The sequence below is a fragment of the Myotis myotis genome, unplaced genomic scaffold, assembly GCF_014108235.1.
Source record: "Myotis myotis isolate mMyoMyo1 unplaced genomic scaffold, mMyoMyo1.p scaffold_m19_p_6, whole genome shotgun sequence".
NCBI classification, from domain to species: Eukaryota; Metazoa; Chordata; class Mammalia; order Chiroptera; family Vespertilionidae; genus Myotis; species Myotis myotis.
The window spans coordinates 83,530,049-83,550,962 of NW_023416368.1; the positions used below are offsets into that span (position 1 = coordinate 83,530,049).

Here is a 20,914-nt window from a genome sequence, read left to right on the forward strand (position 1 = left end):
TATAAATTGTATTTAAAGCGTTGAGAGTCGTTGCGAGTATAGAGAGAATAATTATAAGAAGCTTGAAAAGTGAGTCCCAAGGCTCTCAAACAATTAGCAGTTGGGGACAGGTGCTCAACCATCAGAATCCACCTGGGTAGCCTGACCAGCATGCCCGCCTAAGCTCAGAACTACATTTCCCAGAATCCTTTCCGCTCTGTGCTTCCGGGTTAGAGCAGCCAAGGAGTCACGCGTGATTTAGAAGGCGGAAGTGAAACGGAAGCCATTATTCTCCGGAGGCGATAGTCGCTTTACACCTAGGCTGTAGAGAGCTCCCCTGCGATTTCCTCCAGTTGTTGGTGACCTTCCGCCTCCCTGCGGCCGACTGGACCTTCCGTTTGAATTTCTCGGCCCTCCGGCGGCAGCTTCCGTGACCTCTGCCCCCCACGACGTTACCCTCAGTAGGGTAAGCCCGGCTTTCCTCGTTTAACCCTTTACTCTCGGCGTCTCTGAGAACACCAGAGGCCTGCAAGGCAATGAGTTATGGGGGACCTGGGACTGGGACGCGAGGTGGCCCGGCCAGTAGTGTGTTTTAGTCCCTGTGGAGACGCGAGGACTGAAATTTAGAACCATATTTAGCGACATATTTAGGCGCTGATGACTGGTCAAAAAACAAACGAAAACCAAACACCTGACACCTTGGGGTGGAGACAGAAAAGCCAGGCCGAGTGAGTTCGGGATATTATGGAGGCTCAGGAATTAGAGACCTTGAGGATGAATTACCTTTCTTTTGCTTTTGTGGTCAATTTTCTTTGTGGTTAGTTTGGTCTACTATTAACACAGGCACATTGTTTTTGGCAGCATTTGTCTTTAATGCTTTTTATACTCAAACTTTTGGTGCACTTGTCTGTTTTTATTTTATTAATTTTAGTTGACTCGTATGTAAATAGCCTATAACTAGATTTAAAAATTCAGTTGGGCATTGTTACTTAACTTGAGAGTTAGTCCATTAATAGTTATTGTGATTACTGACAGTTTGCATTGATTTTTACCATCTTACTTGGTTCCTTTGATTTATCTTTCTATAGGACATATGTGCCAAAAAATGTATGAAAACACATAGACACAGTTAAAAGGACAGCAATAAAGCAAATCCACAAATCAGGCCAAGAAAAGATTATGAAACCTCAGAAACCTGTGTGCTCCTAAATTGCATCCTCCTCTTCTCCAAGATTTTTTTTATGGATTCTACTGTTTATATGCATTTCCCCCAAAATACATTTTCCAGTTTTAGTAATTATTTTTTTAGTGTACTCACGCTCTGAACTATTTTCATGCACATCTTTTTTCCATACGGATGCAACTACACATTCTAATTTAGAGATTTCTAAGTATCTTGTAGGTGGAGTTCGTACACATACCCATTGTTTTTTAGGTACCTTGTGGCTTAAATTTTATTTTTTCAAAAATTTTTTATTGATTTTGAGAGAGAGAGAGAAACATCGATTTGTTCTTCGTATTTATGCATTCATTGGTTGTTTCTTATGTGTGCCCTGACCAGGGATGGAACCTGAAACCTGGGTGTGTCTGACAAAACTTTAACTAATTGAGCTACCTGGCCAGGGCCTGGAAGCTTTTTTAAGATAGTATTTATTAGGTCAAGGAAGCTCCCTTCTTTCCCTAGTTTAAGAGCTTTTCTTTTTTTTCCTCATGAGCAGCTGTAGCTTTTTACAAGTGATTATTTCTTTCTAGCATCTACTTGGATATCTGTTTGTTGATGTATTTCAAACACCTAGGGATGCCTGGCTTGTGATAGGTACATGGAATGAATGAGTGAATAATATGCTTTTCTTATTTGTCTGATAGAGTGGTGAATTATATCAATGAGCACTTCTAATATTACATTAAATATGCATTGGTAAATAAATTACTTGGGAAGGATACTTATTATTGTATCATTTTTTGGTGATTTGGATCTGTGTTTGTAATTTTCCTGTCCTATTCAGGTTTATGCCAGCCATATAAACTTTTTTCTAAACTTGGCAGTGTTTTGCCTAAGAATAGAGTGACTTGTTTCATAAAGGGAACTGTACCAAGAAAAACGGTTTAGGTCTGGAGTTTGCTTTGTGGGAAGTCCTAAAGCTGTTGTTTCCGTTCCTTTAAGGGTTATAGGGCATCTAAATTCTCTATTTCATTATGGTAGATAAAATTTCTATTCATGCCATCTAAGGTTTAAATTGTATAGTCAAAGTTGTTAATAATGTGCTCATATTTTTAATGCTTGCTACATCTGTAATGTTAAGTTTTTCATATATATATATTATACACACACACACACACACACACACACACACATATATATATATATATTTCTTTCAAAAATATAAATCCTGTCAGAATTTGGTCAATTTTGTTTTCTCAAAGAACTTTAGACTTGATTGAAGCACTTTATAATATGGTTTTTTTTTTATTTCAAACTTTCTATATAATTTTCTTCCTTTTACTTTTTTTTGGGATGTGTCTAATTTCTTACATTGGGTATCTGTAACATCCCACAGAAGTGCAGTATGTAGTATTGTATTTCAGTTCTAAATATTATGACTTCCTTGACCTATGAATTACTTAGAATTTTCTCTTTTAATTTTCAAATTTTCATTCCTATGACTTTGTTGTTGTTGTCTTTAGTCATAGTTTGCTTAACTTTATTGCACTGGTCAGATTGATGCCATTTTCTGAGACACATTGTGCTTGTATGGTTGGATTTTATAGTTAGGAAATACTGTTTCATCTTAATCAGACTAGGTATAGCTATTGAATTACATGCCTGAACTGTATTAATGAGAGCTCTGGTGGTGCTTAGAGTCTGTCCTTTTTAATTTTTTTCATACTTTTGAGGCTGTGTCATAACATATTCAGGCATACACAGCATTTTCTTCAGTTATACTTTTCACTATGTAATATCTCGGATTTCTCTCGGAGCTTTATTGCCTTAATCCATTTTGTCTTGTGTTAATATTTTTAAACCAGCTTTAAAAAAAGTGTGTGCCTTATATATTTTTAAATTTTCATTCTTGTTATATTCCTATGTGTTAGATATCTCTTAGACACAGCATATAACTGAATTACTTTTAATCCATTTTGAGAGTATCTATTCTAGTTGAAGCATTTTCATTTCTTTTTTAATTTTTTAATATATTTTTATTGATTTTAGAGAGAGGAGGGGAGAGGGGACAGGGAGAGGGAGAGAGAGATAGAAACATCAATGATGGGAGAGAATAATTGATCAGCTGCCTCCTGCACACCCGCTACTGGGGAAGGAGCCTGCAACCTGGGCATGGCCCTGACCGGAAATCAAACCATCACCTCCTGGTTCACGGGAATCACTAAGCCACACCCTCTTGGCTGAAGCATTTAGTCCATTAACGTTTTTTTTTTTTTCATATATTTTATTGATTTTTCACAGAGAGGAGGGAGTGGGACAGAGAGTTAGAAACATCAATGAGAAAGAAACATAGATCAGCTGCCTCCTTCACGGCCCCCTGACTGGGGATGTGCCCACAACCAAGGTACATGCCCTTGACCGGAATCAAACCTGGACCCTTTAGTCTGCAGGCCGACGCTCCATCCACTGAGCCAAACCGGTTAGGGCAGTCCATTAACATTTTATGTGTTAATATATTTGGTTGTTGAATTTGCCTTATCTTTTTCCATTTATTTTTTCTAGTTACCTTTGATTTGAGTATTTTTTATTCTACTTTTTTCTTTGAACATTTTGAATTTATTTTACTTATATATTTACTCTGAAGACGTTGGCCTTAGAAGGGAGGGCAGACATTTCTTGTTTGTAATAGGAGAGGAAGAGATAATAGGTTAGTTGTGGGAGGAATTTTTGTATAACTAGAGACCAGAAAGTAAGAAAAATTTCTTTTAACTCTATAGATTACAAGAAAATGCACAGATCTTAGGTGATCAGTTTGATTAATTGTTTTTGACAGTTGTGTACATTGTATAACCACTAACTAAAAAAAAAAAAAAATACCTGTAGCCCTAACCGGTTTGGCTCAGTGGATAGAGGTCAGCCTGCGGACTGAAAGGTCCCAGGTTCAATTCCGGTCAAGGGCATGTACCTTGGTTGTGGGCACATCCCCCCCCCAGTCAGGAATATGCAGGAGGCAGCTGATCAATGTTTCTCTCTCATCAATGTTTCTAACTCTCTATTCCTTTCCCTTCCTCTCTGTAAAAAGTCAATAAAATATATTTTAAAAAAATACATGTAGTTTTTCCTCAGTCTATCCAATACCATCTCATGTTCTCCATCAAGGCAACCACTTTTTTACCGTGGACTTAAATTAGTTCTTCCATTGACTTAAATAAGTTTTGCCTATTCACGAACATCATGTAATTGGAATCAGAAAATTTCTTGTGTCTATCTTCTGTTTGTCAACATATATTGTGTGTCTGGGTAGTTTCTTTTTATTGCTGAGGAGTATTTCATTGTACATGTCACATTTTGTTTTTTTTCTCTTGTTGATGGATATTTACATTGTTTACACTTTTTGGCTATTATGAATCAGAATGTTTCTTGGGTAAATATCTAGACGTGGAATTACTTGGTCAAATAGTAGGCCTACTATTTAAGAAACTGGCAAAATGTTTGAACCATTTCACATTTCCACCATCATTATATGATGGTGCATGAAATTCGTGCACAAGTAGGGCCCCTAGGCCTGGCCGGCGATCAGGGCAGATCTGCGGGGTGACCAGCAGAGCGATCGGGGGACTCCGCTGGCACCCATCTTGGCCGGCCTAGGGCCTGCAAGCTGGGGGCAGCTCCTCCGTTGAGCATCTTCCCCCTGGTGGTCAGTGTGCATTATAGCAACTGGTTGTTCTGCCAGTTGTTCCACCATTTGGTCGATTTGCATATTAGGCTTTTATTATATAGGATAGGGTGTATGCCACATTCTTGGGATATTATGCTGATGGTCTTTTATTTTGGCCTCTCTGGTGGGTTGAAATGCTATTAGTTTTGATGAAAAACTAATGATGTTTTAACTTGCATTTATCTGATAACAAATGATGCTGAGTACCTTTTGTCATGATTATTATATTTGTCGTTACATTTCGTGAAGTGTCTTGGTTCTAGCCTTTTTTTTTATTGTTTTGTAGGAATGCTTTAATCTGAATATGAAATTTTTGTCAGGTATGTGTATTAATATCCATCACCATACATAGTTTCAAAAATTTTTTCCTGTGGTCAGAGCTTTCAAGATCCACACTTTTAGCTACTTTCAAGTATGCAATACAATATTATTAACTATAGTTACCATGCTATACATCACATGACTTATTTTATAACTGGAAACTTGTACTTCTTTCTTCCCCTCTTTTTGTTGTTGTTAAATCTCACCCAAAGATATATATATTTTTTTTCATTGATTTCTAGGCAGAGTGGAAGGGAGGGGGAGAGACAGAGAGAGAGAAACATGATGAGAGAGAGAGAGAGACTCATGGATTGGTTGCCTCCCTCAGGCTCCCTGACCTCTTTTATCCACCACCACTGCCTCAGGCAACCATCAGTGTGTTCTCCATATTCTGACCTTGGCTTTTGTTTTGTTTTGCTTTTTTTAAGTTTCTATATATAAGTGAGAATTTTTTTGTCTGACTTAATTTCACTTATCATAATATCCTCAAGGTCCATCTATGTCACAAATGGCAAGATTTTTTTATAGCTGAATAATATTCCATTTTATATATTTTTATATATATATATATATATATATGTATGTATATATTTGTGTGTGTCTATGTATACACATATATAGACACACACACACATATACACACATATATACTAGTATATATTTATTTCATATTTGCTTTGTCCATTCATTCATCAATGGACATTTAGGTTGTTTCCATGCCTTGGCCATTGTAAATAATGCTGTAATGAGCATGGAGGTGGAGATATCTTTTCAAATTAGTGTTTTCATTTTTAGGTAAATACCCAGAAGTGGGATTGCTGCATCACATGGTAGTTCTGTTTTTAATTTTTTGAGGAAACTCCATACTGTTTTCCATAGTTGCTGTACCAGTTTACATTCTCACCAAACAGAGCACAAGTGTTCCCTTTTCCCTATATTCTGGGCAACACTTGCTATCTCTTGTCTTTTTTATAATAGTCATTCTAACAGGTATAAGGTTTTGATTAGCATTTCCTGGATGATTGATGATGTTAAGCATCTTTTCATGTGCCCTCTGGCCATTTGTATGTCTTTGGAAAAATATCTGTTTAGGTCTTCCGCCCATTTTTTAATTGGATTGTTTGTTGTTTTGCTGTTGAGTTGTATGAATTCTTTACATGTTTTGGATATGAATGACTTGCAGATATTTTCTCCCATTCAGTAGGTTGCCTTTTCATTTTGTTGATGGTTTCCCTCCCTGTATAGAAACTTTGTAGTTGTTTTTTTGTTTGTTTGTTTATTTTTTTGTTTAATCCTCTTCTGAGGATATATTTTTAGATAGAGGAAAGGAGTGATGAGACACCAATCTGTTAGCACCCATACGCACCCTCACTGGGGATTGAACCCGCAACCTAGGTATGTGCCTTGACAAAATCAAACGCACAATTTCGTGGTGTATAGGATGACATCCCAATCAACTGAGCCACAAGCCAGGGCAGGCTTTTTTTTTTTTTTTTAAGAAATTTTTAAAATATATTTTTACTGATTTCAGAGAGGAAGGGAGAGGGAGAGAGAGAGATAGAAACATCAATGAGAGAGAATCATTGATTGGCTGTCTCCTACATGCCCCCTACTGGGGATTGATCCTGCAACCTGGTCATGTACCCTTGACTGGAATCAAAACCTGGACCCTTCAGTCCTTAGGCCAAAGTTCTATCCACTGAGTCAAATCAGCTAGGGCAGGGCAAGCTTTTTAGTTTGATGTAGTCCCACTTTTCATTTTTGCTTGATTTTGGTGTCAAAACCCAAGAAAATCATTGCCAAGTCTTTTGTCAAGGAGCTTACTGCCTGTTTTCTTCTGGGACTTTTATGGTTTCATGTCTTACTAGTACACTCAAGTGTTTAGTTTGTTTTGAGTTAATTTTTGTGTATAGTGTAAGATAATGGTCCAGTTTCATTCTTTAGCACCTGGCTGCCCAATTTTCCCAACACCAATCTCTGACTGTCCTTTCCCATGGTATATTCTTGGCTACTTTGTCTTAAAATTAGTTGAGCATGTATGTGTGGATTTATTTCTGGGCTCTCAATTCTGTTTCATTGATCTATGTGTCTGTTTTTATGCCAGCTTATTCATTTTTTAAATAATGTTATTTGATGATTAAAAATTTTTAAATTCGGTAGAGTTTAGCTTATTGCATTTTTTTGTCTAGTTCTATTTGTGTCTAGTCTAAAATATTGTTATGTAACTCAAGGGTCATTAAAATAGTTTCTGTGGATTTTATTTTCTGGTGTCCAATTCATCTCAAATGGATTTTTTTAATTCAAATTTTTGTGTATGCAGTGATAATATAAGTCAAAGTTTCTTTTTTCCATTGAGTCTTTCAACACTGTTTATTAAAAATACTAGAGGCCTGGTGCACGAAATTCGTGCACAGGTGGGTCCCTCAGCCCGACCTGCACCCTCTCCAATCTGGGAGACCTCAGGGGAGCCCTCTCCAATCCAGGAGCCATGACGGCTTAAGCCCACTCCCCGTGGCTCTCTGCTCTCTGTGGGGCCTGGCCGCTCCATACCCACTGCCCAGAGGCTCTCCATGGCCCAGAGGCCCTCCGCAGCCAGGGCAGAATACTTGCCTCGTCGTCGCAGCAATGAAGCAAGCATTCTGCCAGGCAGCTCACGTTGCCCACTCTCAGCAGCTGCCCCCCCAGGACTGGGGGACTCCGGCGGGGTTGAGGGGACTGGGTGCCGCCATCTTGTTGCTATGGGCGCCGCCATCTTTGTGACAGAATGATGATTAATTTGCATATTATACTTTTATTAGATAGGATAGCTGTCCCGTTTTGCTTTAAGCCAATAATCCTATCTAATAAAAGGATAATATGCAAATCGACCTAATGGTGGAATGACTGGTTGCTATGACGTGCACAGACCACCAGGGAGCAGACGCTCAACATAGAGGCTGCCCCCTGGTGGTCAGTGCGCTCCCACAGGGGGGGCGCTGCTCAGCCACAAGCTGGGCTGACGGCTGGTGAGCACAGCAGTGGTGATGGGAGCCTTTCCCACCTCTGTGGCAACGCTAAGGATGACCGACTGCGGCTTAGGCCCACTCCCTGTCAGTTGGACATCCCCCGATGTCCAGGGCTCCTGGACTGGTAAAAGTCGCAGGCCGGGCTTAGGACACCTCCCCACCCCTCCACCCCGCCCCATTGCACGAATGTCATGCACTGGGCCTCCAGTATTGTAATAACTGTGTATGGTGTTAGATGGGTACTAGACTTACAATGGTGATCACTTTGTAAGTTACATAAATGTTTGATCACAATGTTGTACCCCTGAAACTAATATAATATTACATGTCAAATATAATTTTAAAATGAATTTTTTTAAAAGACTGCTTACCTACTCAGCCAGTGTGGCTCAGTAGTTGAGTATCGACCTATGAACCTGGAGGTCATGGTTCAATTCCTGGTTGGTCAGGGCACATGCCTGGGTTGCGGGTTCGATCCCCATAGCGAGTGTGCAGGAGGCAGCTGATCCAAGATTCTCTCTCTTCACTGATGTTTCTCTCTCTCCCTCTCCCTTCCTCACTCTGAAATCAATAAAAACATTTTTTTTAAAAAAAATTGAATTGCTTTGTTCTTTTATCGAAAATTATTTGACTCTGCACTTGTATTTCTATTTCTAATGCTCTTCTGTCCCATAGATCTATTCATACTTATTCCAATAACTCTTCATTACTGTGGTGAAGTTTGTAGTGTGAATCATTCAAGTTTGTTTTTCTTAATATTGTTCTGGCTCTTCTAGATCCTTTGCATTTTAATACACATTTTAGATTTGGCTTGTCAGTTTCTAGAGAAAAAGCCTGCAGGGATTTTGCTAGGAACTGTATTCTATCTGCAGCTGAATTAGGATAGCATGAATATTCTAATAATGGCTCTTGTAGTCCATGAAAATGATATTTTTCCCCACTTATTTAGGTCTTTAACTTCTTTCATCAGTGTTTCAATTTTTTATTGTAAAGGTCATCCACAGCTTTTGAATTATTATGAGATACTTTATTTTCTGCTATCATATATGGAACTGTTTTTTGTGTCATTTTCTAGTCTTTGCTGAGATCAATTTTTTTCTGGTTGTGATTACTATGAAAGGAACATAAGATTATTTGCTGAAAGAGGATAATGGTAAGACAGTTTTTTATTCAGAAAAACTGTTGAGGTTTTTACCTGGTTATGGGGATATTGGAAGATTGGATGCCTAGTATGCTTTCCTTTAGTGTAGATACTCCTTTGGGGTTAACAACTTTGAGTTTTGAAGGTGACCAGTTGTGTGTGGACTAGTCTTCCCAACTATCTTTAGAGATGAGGTAGATGGTTGGAATCATCCAGGCTGGTCTTTTTTTTTTTTTTTAAATATATTTTTATTGATTTCAGATAGGAAGGGAGAGGGAGAGAGATAGAAACATCCATGATGAGAGAGAATCATGAATCGGCTGCCTCCGGCACACCCCCCACTGGGGATCAAGCCCACAACTGGGCATGTGCCCTTGACCGGAGTTGAACCCAGGACCCCTCAGTCCGCAGGCCAACACTCTATCCGCTGAGCCAAACCGGTTGGGGCCAGGGCTGGTCTTTTGCTCATTCAGGGTTATAATAGGCAGAGGAATTTGGACAGATTGTAGAAGTGATGGATTGTGATAAATCTTGGCTTGATAGGTGGAGCAGTGAGAAGAGGAATTTGCTGTGAGGGAGATTGTAGAAGCATGAGTGGTCTGGAATCCTCTATAAAGTGAAAGAGTGCATGCAAGAAGAATGTTGTGTAGAAGTGTAGATTTCTGAATCATTGTTAGATAAAGTTGGCAACTAGAGATATCAAGGCCTGTGTGTTGGGTGCAGTTGTGTATGTTGATGTAGAGTGGGGGGCCAAATAGCACTGGAGATTGGAATACATGTAGTCCTAGATGGACCATCCTCATGGATGCTAGAATGATCCTAAACCATAGCATGTATCAAAGTTGAACAGAAGTCTGGGGCACAAATGTTTAATGAGCGAGGGAGTTTAACAGAGTTGTACTTGGTGACACATTACATGGGAGTCAGGGTTGTCCACCACATTGTCTGGCGGTCTTGCCTAAGCAAGGGAAAGGCTTAGGATCAAACAGAATTTGCTGCTCAAAAGGAGAACTACTGGAAAGCAGAAGTCAGAATTGTCCCATGAGCAGGAGAGATAGAAAGTCTTGATTTCTTCTAGTAATCTTTTTCTCATTTACTACAGATGCCTGCTCGAAGACTCCTATAAGAACAAGAGAGTAGCTTTCTGATGCTAGTGCCCTGTTGTTCAGGCAAATTTATTATCATTCTCACAGGATGGCAGCTCTTGATCTCTCTCCCACAAGTGGTAAGTTCTAGGAGTGAAGAATGCTCTCAGAATTCAAGCTTAAGTGGCCACTGCCACTTCCCAAGGACAGAGGGATTCATCCTGCCAGGGGAGGATGAATCAACTGGAAAGTAGTGGGAGCAAAGTCCTGGGAGAGCTTCTTGAGGTGACTGTCTGATTTAGGCAGGATCTTTGTGAGTTTGGGTGAGAGAGGGAGTGTGTGTAATTGGTGTGAAAAGAAAAACACAGGTATGGGTAGTAACCCTGAACTGCCTCATTTATTATTTTGATAAATCTGAGCAAAGCTCTTCTCTTAGTTAATTTCTTCACTCATAAATTGAGAAAACATATTACTTTTGTTACAGGTATATTGGCCCACCTCCCTTCTTCCTGTCCTTGAGTAGCGCAGGGCTGCTCTGGATTCTTACCGAATGTGGGGTGTGTGTGTATTTTGATGGGGAATGTGCACTGCACGCTTATAGTTTAGTAGTTTGTAGTAATTTGTGAGTGTCAAGCAAGCTTTTATTCTCATGGATCCTGTCTTCTCTAGCTATATCCATCCAGGAACCTGCCCATATCCAGGAGTCAGAAATTCCTCTTGCCTCAAAAGACCATTCTTGTCACCAGAATATGGACCTGTTTGCTTGTAATGGCCTGGAGCTTCATATGCCAACTAATGTCATTTCCCAGGTACGCCAATATCTCTGGGCCCCTGAAGGTGGGAGACACCCCCAATATCACATAATGAAATTCTTTTAGATTTTTATTCTGGTTAATTGATACCTGATCAGGGATCAAGAGACAGAGCCAAATAATGTTTCAAGGCTGTCGCAGTATCAAAGTTTTTAGGGAAAGTGACTTACATAGCAAATGTTTCTCTTATAATATGGTTTGAGCGCTCAGGCCAGGCTAAAAGTGGAGAGAGATTTTGATCCCATGTCAGAGTTGCATTTGAAGCAGTGAGACAGGGTAAGATCACCACATAAAGAAAACAGAACAGCTGCTGACTGGCTTCTGGAATAAATTTTGAGACACCAGAACCCCATACTGAAATCCTATGATTTGAATCTTTCATATCCAGTCTTCAGCCTCTGCCATCTTTGAACACAAGCTCTTTTCTCACTGATCCCAAATGTGGTGTTTCAGGACTCAGTGACTTTCCAGGATGTTGCAGTGGACTTTACTGAGAAGGAGTGGCCCTTGTTGGATTCTTCTCAGAGAAAACTATATAAAGATGTGATGCTGGAGAACTATAGCAACCTTGCCTCAGTGGGTAAGACTGGCATCACTTCTTCACTTATGAATCAAATAATTTTAAGTACTTGGCTTTAACCTAGGAGCAGGGTGGGGATTTGGAACACAATTGTGACCTGGTGCCTACCCTTTGGTGTCTCCCATGGATATTGAGACCTGTTTATTGCATTGACCTTGGAGGTTGTCAAATGTGTCTGAGCTTGGGCATAGGTTTCTGAATTAAGAAATCCTTAACTTCTGAGTTAAGAAATCTATTGAAGGACAAAACATGTGGGTGTTTGTGGTTTTGATTTTTATGACAGCCTTTCACTGTGTCCCTTAGAAATTTGTCACCATCATTTTGCTGCTCCTAAGTCAGTCTTGTCCATCTTCAGAACTCTTGACTTCAGAACACGTGTCCTCTGCACGATCCTCCCTCAACATGTATCTTTCCCCGTGAGTAGGGTGTCAGGTGGGGAAACCCAGCCTCATCTTCCACTTGGAGCAAGAAGAGGAGCTGAGAACAGAGGAGAGGGGACTTCCCCAAGGCACATGTCCCGGTAAGGACCTGCATCATAAGTGCTTCTGAGTAGTGGCTATTCTCAGTGATTGGGGTGGAGGGAAATCCATTAGGAAATTTCACCCAGGAATATATAAAATGCTCATTCTCTTTCATTGCTCCTCCATTCTCTGACAGATTCTTTGGTTTCACTATCCTTTCACCTTTAAATTTGACATGTCCACACGGAACTTTTTTCTATCCTTTTAAATTCAACATTCCTGATTATATTTTTTCTTTCATTAATGTTGGTCTTTGAAGAATTACTTCTTAGTGTGCTGACATAAATGTCTACCCCTTGTCATTGCCAAATATCACACAGTCAAATATTTCAGTCATTTTTACCCATGCATTCTTCCTTTTCACCTCATCTTTCCTTTTTTAGAATTGGTATTTTTTTTAAAATCACCTATTTTTGTCACCAGCGTTCTACCATTTTCTTGTATCAGCAAATTTATCTTTTTCCAATTTGTTTCAGATTGGGAGATTCCTTCTAAAACCAAGTGGTCTATTCTCATGGAAGATATTTTTGGGGATGAAACACCTAGTGGTATGACAATGGTAAGATTTTGGGGGGGTAATTCTGGTTCTTCCGTATTAGGAGATAAGTGGGGCAGCTTAAGTTAGAAAAGGAGCTCAAGAACTAGGCAGGTGGCATTCCCCAAGAGGAAGCAGTGTTAGAGACACTAATATTACCAATTACTAACCCCAAACTTTTCACTTAAGAGTTCTGATGAGTAAAAATTTCTATAGCTATGTCTTAGGTAATTGAGTGTTGGAGTTCAATTCAGATTTAAACAGTTAACAAAGTCTATTTTGTAAAAAGCTTTGTTGTGGTTACACACATGGTACCTTCGGGCATACATAACATTCACCTGTTCTACTTGATAGAGCCCACAGGGGCAGGACTAGTATTTTTACATCTATAGTCATAATGATGACATCTATAGTCATAATGATGTGCTTAATTTATGTCAGTTTATGTGGGGATAATTCTGAGGAATGAAATGAATATTGGAAATGCCTTAGTCAGCACTCATCTTTAAATCAACAGGAAAGAACTCATCTTGGAGAGAAATCCACTGAATATGCTCACCTGTTTGAAGTCTTCAGTATGGGTGCTCATCTTACTCAGCAAATGGGAAGACACACTGGCAGGAGGCCCTATCACCGCCGGGACTATGGGGTGGTTTTCAAAAACAGACCACATCTAACGCAACATGTGAGCATTTACAATGGGAGAAAAATGCATGAATGCCATCAGTGTCAAAAAGCCTTCACCACAAGTGCTTCTCTTACACGGCACAGGAGAATACACACTGGGGAGAAACCCTATGAATGCAATGTCTGTGGGAAAGCTTTCAATGATCCCTCAGCCCTTAGGAGTCACGCAAGAACTCACCTCACAGAGAAGCCCTTTGATTGCAGTCAATGTGGAAATGCATTCCGAACCCTCTCCTCCCTAAAGATACACATGAGAGTTCACACTGGGGAGAGACCTTACAAGTGTGATGAATGTGGGAAGGCATATGGCAGGAGCTGCCACCTCATTGCACACAAAAGAACACATACTGGAGAGAGACCCTATGAATGTCAAGACTGTGGGAAAGCTTTCCAGCATCCATCACATCTCAAAGAGCATGTCAGGAATCACACTGGAGAGAAACCCTATGAGTGCACACAGTGTGGAAAAGCCTTTCGATGGAAGTCTAACTATAATTTGCACAAGAAGAACCACATGGTAGAGAAAACATATGAATGTAAAGAATGCGGGAAATCCTTTGGTGATCTCTTATCACGGAGAAAACACATGCGAATTCATATTGTAAAGAAACCCGTTGAATGTCGTCAGTGTGGGAAAACATTCAGAAACCAGTCCATCCTTAAGACACACATGAATTCTCACACTGGAGAGAAACCGTACGGGTGTGATCTGTGTGGAAAAGCCTTCAGCGCCAGCTCAAACCTAACAGCACACAGGAAAATACACACTCAAGAGAGACGCTATGAATGTGCTGCCTGTGGGAAAGTCTTTGGTGATTATTTATCCCGGAGGAGACACATGAGCATTCATCTTGTAAAGAAACGTGTTGAATGTAGGCAGTGTGGGAAAACCTTCAGAAACCAGTCAACTCTTAAGACACACATGAGAAGTCACACAGGAGAGAAGCCTTATGAGTGTGATCACTGTGGGAAAGCCTTCAGCATAGGCTCAAACCTTAATGTTCACAGGAGAATACACACTGGGGAGAAGCCCTATGAATGCTTGGCTTGTGGAAAAGCCTTCAGTGATCATTCATCTCTTCGGAGTCATGTTAAAACTCACCGGGGAGAAAAACTCATAGTGTCATCAATGTGGAAAAGGCTCCAATGATAGCACCTTCTTTAAGAAACACAAGCGCTTAGACTGGAAGGAAACCTTTTAAGTTTCAGGAAGGCAGGAAAGCCTTTATTAATTCATCTTACTGAGCACAAGGGAATACATGTAACTTGAAAGATAAACAGTTTGTGTAATGACTGAAAAGACAAGTTTTTTTCTCATCTCTGAGAATTAATGCTGGGGGAGAAAATGTGTCTCTGTGGTGTGGAAAAGCCATCAGTGTACATTTAAGTCTTAACAAATGTGACAGCTGAGGAAGAGAAACCCTAGCCTGGTACTTAATGTTAAAATTACTGTTGTATCACCTGGCACCTTCTGAGCCTACAAGTAAAGTAAGCACACTAGGGAAACATGGAAAAGTCGGTAATGGGTCAGGAAACTACAGCCAGCTGTCTATGTATGGTTCTGAAGCTAAGAATAGTTTACATTTTTAAGGAAGAAAGTATGTGACAGAGACTGTGTGGCCCACAAAGAGTAAAATACTCATTGTCTGGCCCTTTACAGAAAAAAATTTGCCAATTCCTGTTGCAGAGCAGTGGTTATTGCCAGGGAGTGAATATGCTCCCCAGGAGACATTTGGCAATTTCTGGCGACATTTTTGGTTAAAACTGGGGAAGGCATTACCTTCATATAGTTGGAAGACATCAAGGATATTGCTAAATAGACTACAATGCATAGGAGCTCCCCAGAACAAAGATCTATGTGCCCTAAAATGTTAATATTGTCAAGGTTGAGAAACCTTGTCCTAGAACAGCTCCTCGATTTTTATGAAACTTGAGTACTAGTACTCATGGTAGGCGAATTTCTGTTTAACACTTCCAAAATATAACCAGTGTAATTAATTCTTTCAAGAAATGCAAGAACCCACACTGCCGGCAATCCCTATGTGGAAATGATTTCAGCCACAGACCCCTCACATTGCTTATGAAAATTCATTCACACCTCTAAGGAATTTTCTAGTGAGTGTGAAATTGCATTTGATGTATTTCATCATGAAAATAGACACTAGCTCATAAATTTTTAGTCTTTAAGGTTATGCTCTAAATTACCCTTACACACATCACAATATGTTTGTGTGTAGTGCAGCCGTGGGCAAACTACGGCCTGCAGTCCGGCCTGTTTGAAATGAATAAAATTAAAAAAAAAAAGACTGTACCCTTTTATGTAATGATGTTTACTTTGAATTTATATTAGTTCACACAAACACTCCATCCATGCTTTTGTTCCAGCCCTCCGGTCCAGTTTAAGAACCCATTGTGGCCCTCGAGTCAAAAAGTTTGCCCACCCCTCATGTAGTATTTTAATTATAATTTCACTCTTAAGAATGTGTTAACTTCCTTTTGGATGATTAACTTGACCAATAGACTCTGTAGAATCTTAGTTACTGTGAGCCGTGGGTATTTTTTTTTTAAATATATTACTGATTTTTTACAGAGAGGAAGGGGGAGGGATAGAGAGTTAGAAACATCGATGAGAGAGAAACATCGATCAGCTGCCTCCTGCACACTCCCCACTGGGGATGTGCCTGCAACCAAGGTACATGCCCTTGACCAGAATTGAACCTGGGACCCTTGAGTCCGCAGGCCGTTGCTCTATCTACTGAGCCAAACCGGTTAGGGCACAGTGGGTATTTTTAGTGCCTGTTTGTTTGAGTATCTAAATCAAATGCATTGTGATCAGACTATGATGTCTTCATCAGATGAGTCCTTGGGATGTTCCAGTCAACAGTGGCATATACTTCTAGTTGCTTCCCTAGTGTCTCATCTTCCATATCAAGAAAACTCAATTTTTGTCAGATTAGTAAGGTGTACTATTTTTAAAATTTCTTACAAGTTTCCTTACAATTCATACAGTCCATGTTCCACAGCCTGTCCGTTATCAAATAAGCAGATGTTAATATACGGGCTTTGAGAAGACTCCTGAAAAAAGGGCCATTCTTACCTGGATTCTTCTCCACTTGTTTTTTTTATTTTTGTTCTTCCCCCCACTTCTCACCGAGCAAGGAGATCCAGTACCTTGTGTTAAAAGATCCATCTTATGACCATGAGGATGCAAGGCACAGGCTAAGAAGGATCATGCAGAAAATTCACAAACGATTCTGGCCTCCCCAGGGGCTTTAGGTGTCTATACTATCCCTGAATTCACTTTCAGACTTCCTATTACATGGAAAAATAAAACTGATTATTGGTTTAAGCTGCTTTGGATATTCATTTTTTTTTTTTTCTATTAGTTTTCTTATTGGCAGAGGGAGGGTTCTGCCTCATCCAGCTAGATGCTGTCTAACCCATTCACCTGTGACAGAGACTGTGTGTGGTCCACAAATGAGTTTTGTAACGGCTACACATATGGGTATAATCTGCTTAAGCTTTTAACTATTGGGTATGGATTTTTAAGTTCTTCAAGCCAAATTTTAAAATTGCATTTCATATCTTTGATCTACTTAAACATCTATTTCCCTTTCTTCTTGTATTGAAGAACTGTATTTGTTTTCACAGAAGTGCTAAGTGGGCATTTACTTTATCCAGTTTCTTCTTAAGGTGAAGAAAACTCTTTGTAAGTGTCCTAGAGAAATACAGTACCTTTCTGTCCACACTTTGCAAGTAAAAGGGTGGATCGTTCCACTACTGACATATTTAAAAAAAAAAAAAAGTGCTGAGAAGCAGGTGCCATTAATATTCTTTTGCACGTGGAGAATTTGAGGCAAGGAAGTTTAGGTGACTTGTCTGAAGCCAACCTGTTAGCAGGTAGGAGTGCTTGTCTTTAAACCCTGGTGTCTGATTCCAGAGTGTATATTCCTGTCAGGCCTTGTTCTATGCCCCTGGTCTATAGTGAATCAAGATATTCGCCTTCAGGTTGCTTACATTCTACTTGGGGTCGAGGCACCTGATAAATGAGTAAATATATATTATCTCTGATGGTGGTCAGTGCATGGAGGAAAAATTAAGCATGTGATGATGAGAATGTGGGATTCAGTGGAGCTGTGGGGTGTATAGGGAAAGCCTTTTGTGTAAGGTGACATTTGCGCAGAGATGTAAATGAGCTGTAAGTGTGGGCTGTATTGTGATGTGGGGAGGAGCACCCTCAACAGCAGTTCAAAGGCCGTGAAAAAATTTTGTGCTTGGGATAAGGGGCCAGTGTGAGTGGAGTGGATCAAACTTGTGAGTTGAAGATGATGAGGTCAGAGCTAGATCAGGGTCCTGATCATGGGGACATCCTGTAGGATTAACTGGAAGGACTTTGCCTTCATTCTCAATATGGAGGGCTTTGAACAGAGGATTGGCAAGTGTCCAGTTAAAAGGATCACAGTGGCTTCTGGGTTGATAGGCTAAATAGAGGGACAAGGTATAAACAGGCCATTGCAGAATTTAAGTTACATATAATGGTGGTCAGATTAGTAGGGGTAGTGGTGGTTTGAGAGTCACATTAATGACAATAGCCCTAGTTTCATATTCATTTTCAGATTATGATTCTGTTAGTATACCACAAGTTATTTACCTATTCTGCTGATGTGCAGTTAGTTACTGGACTGTTTTCACTTTCCTCATTATGAGCAATGCTGCTTTAAGAATTTTGTCACAGGTCTTCTGGAGTATTGGTGAGTTATTCCAGGAATGTGAAATTGCTGGGCTGTAAAGTCTGTGCATGTTCTGTTTATTAGTGTAATGCCAAAGTCATTTCTAAATTGTATAATGATATTTTGTGTATGTGTGGTAACATTTAAAACAGATTTTACTAAAATGCAGAAAAATACTTAATTTGTACATGTACAACAGCTAAATTATCATGTATCCATATAATCACGTATCCTTAATATATGAAGACATCCATATAATCAGGCAAGAAAAAGTACTACCAGCATTCCTGATACCCCTTCTTGCCTCTTTCAACTGACAAACCCTTCCCTACTCTCTGTAGGTGACCAATATTCTGACTGACAATATGGCTTGGGGTTTTTGTTTCTTACCCCATACAAATGGAACCATACAGTATATGTTCTTTTGTATCTGTCTTAATTTTCCCTAATGTTTTTGTGAAATTGATGCATATCGTTTTGAGTATCTTTAGCTAGTACATTTTATTGTGTTCCCTTGTTTTGAATATCCCACAGTTTGTTTAAGCACTTTGTGTTGATGGGCAGACATTTTGACTTTTCAGCTTGGGACTATTATGAATAATGCTGCGATGAGCATATTTTAATATTTCTGATAGTGCACAGTGTATGTATTTCTCTTGGGTGTGTACCCTGTATTGAAATTGCTGGTCATATGTGTTGCATATGTTCACTTTTCATAGATGATGCCAATTTTCCAAAGTGGTTGTGCAAATTTGCTTTCCAAGAAGCTATTTTATTGAATTACCTGCCTTTTTCTTATTATGTATTCCAGATGTGAGCCCTGTGGTTGGATATATTTTACAAATATTTTCTCCAACTTTGTGGCTTGTCTCTTCAATGTTTTAACTTGTATTTTTTTATGAAATGAATTAATTTTAATGTCATCTAATCTTTATGGACAGTGCTGTTCTGTTCCAGAGTATTTGCCCACCCCGAAGGCAAGAAGATATTCTACATTTTTTTTCTACAAGTCCTATTGTTTCAATATGTACATTTAGATCTAGCGTTCACCTAGAATTGATTTTTGTGTATTTTTCCCACATTGATCCAGATCATTTATTTTAAAAGTACATCTTTACCCCAAGTTCATCTCCTTTTGAGATACCACCTTTGTCATATACTGAGTTTTATGTGTTTTTAGCCTAATTCTGAACTTTATTTTTTTTTGACACAATGTTTAAATTATAAGAAGCTTTATAATAAGTTTTAATGTCTATGTGAACTGGTTTCCCCCTCACGGTTTTTCTTTTTCAGTGTTTCCCTAGGTATTCTTGCCCTTTTGTATATGCACTTTCCTATTGTCCAACTCCACAAAATTATCTTGTTGGTATTTTTATTGGCATTGCCTTGAATTTATAAGTTCACTTGGAGAGAACTAACATCTCTATTTTGTTAAATCGTCTTATCCAAAAACAAGGGGATGTCTTTTCATTTTAGTGTTTGTCAGGAATGTTTTTAAAAATCTACTTAAGTGTTTGTCAGGATGTTTAAAAATTTTCCTTGTACAAGTTTTCCTTATAACAAATTTTTGTTGTTTCCCCTAAATATTTAATTCTTTATTTAAATGAGATTTTTCTATACCATTATGACTTTATAGTTTCTGTATATGAAAGCTACTGATTTTGTATCTTAATTTTATAACTTGCTATTGACTGAATTTTTTTTACTTTTTAAGTTTTATTATTGCTTTTTTGGAGTTTTCCAGACATAATACTGTGTCATCTGTAAATTATGATAGCTTTATTTGTTTACCAATTCTTATGCCTTTGATTGTTTTTGTTTGTCTAATTGCATTGGCTAATACCTCTAGTGCAGTGATAAGTAGTAGCAGAAATAGTGGGCATTCTTACCTTGTTCTAGGGGTAAGGTCCCTTTTGTTTTTCCATTAATTAAGATAATGTTTTAGAGTAAATATTTATTTTATCATATTTAGAAGGTACATTATACTCTTGGAAGTTTACCATGAATGGGTGGTGAATTTTGTCAAAGTTTTTCTGATTTATTAATACTAGTATATGATATTAATAAATTTCTTAGCATTCAAAAAGTCTTTCATTTTAATGAATTTCACTTGGTCATGGTGTATTATTTTCTTAATGTGGTTTTGGAATCTGTTTGTTAGTATTTTGTTTAGAATTTATTGATTTTCATGAATGATAATTGGCCCATAGTTTGCTTTGTACTGTCTTTATCTGGCTTAGGTATTTGTATTATACTTGCTTCATAAGAAGATATAGTAATATTTCTTTCCTTTTCATTGCTCTGGAATAGTTTATATAGCGTTAGTACCCTGTGGTTTTGGAAGATTTGGTCGAACTCACTGTGCAACCATTCTGGTCAAGTGCTTTTCTAGTGGGATAGTCCCTTAGGAATTTTGTTTCTTTTATGGTCATTGGTCTGTTTGAAGCTTTCTAACTTGAATGATGTCAGTGTTGGTAATCTGTATTTTCCTAGGAAATTGCCTAATTCATCTAGTGTAGAGGTCAACAAAGTCATCTTATGATTTAAAAAATGTTTTCTGACTCTGTGTCATGACCTGTTTTTTTGTATATTTGCCTTTCCTTTTTCTGAATCAAATGAGTGGTTTATTTGTTTTAAA

At 38.8% G+C, this 20,914-nt stretch overlaps 1 protein-coding gene and 1 non-coding gene across 4 annotated transcripts; both read left to right on the plus strand.

Annotated features, from left to right (window-relative positions):
- Positions 1-250: 250 nt before the first annotated feature.
- On the plus strand, positions 251-20,362 carry ZNF317 (zinc finger protein 317). 3 transcript variants are annotated; one of them, XM_036313932.1, is made up of 7 exons: positions 251-445; positions 10,429-10,551; positions 11,081-11,220; positions 11,677-11,803; positions 12,228-12,323; positions 12,801-12,883; positions 13,377-20,362. In XM_036313932.1, exons 2-7 carry the CDS (start codon positions 10,521-10,523, stop codon positions 14,694-14,696), a joined length of 1,797 nt encoding a protein of 598 aa, XP_036169825.1. In that variant the 5' UTR covers positions 251-445; positions 10,429-10,520; the 3' UTR covers positions 14,697-20,362. The 3 variants fall into 3 exon arrangements, with proteins under 3 accessions (XP_036169825.1, XP_036169826.1, XP_036169827.1); XM_036313933.1 differs by lacking the exon at positions 10,429-10,551; XM_036313934.1 differs by lacking the exons at positions 251-445; positions 10,429-10,551 and having other exon boundaries at positions 11,085-11,220; positions 11,612-11,803.
- Positions 17,208-17,335, plus strand: LOC118659487. The gene has a single exon (XR_004968599.1).
- Positions 20,363-20,914: the final 552 nt, after the last annotated feature.

Bases quoted from the DNA above. Each gene is read 5' to 3' on its own strand.
- ZNF317 (XM_036313932.1), top strand. From the start codon at position 10,521: ATGGCAGCTCTTGATCTCTCTCCCACAAGTG. The intron at 11,221-11,676 runs GTACGCCAATAT...GTGGTGTTTCAG, and splicing joins CAACTAATGTCATTTCCCAG to GACTCAGTGACTTTCCAGGA. The intron at 11,804-12,227 runs GTAAGACTGGCA...CCCCGTGAGTAG, and splicing joins TAGCAACCTTGCCTCAGTGG to GGTGTCAGGTGGGGAAACCC.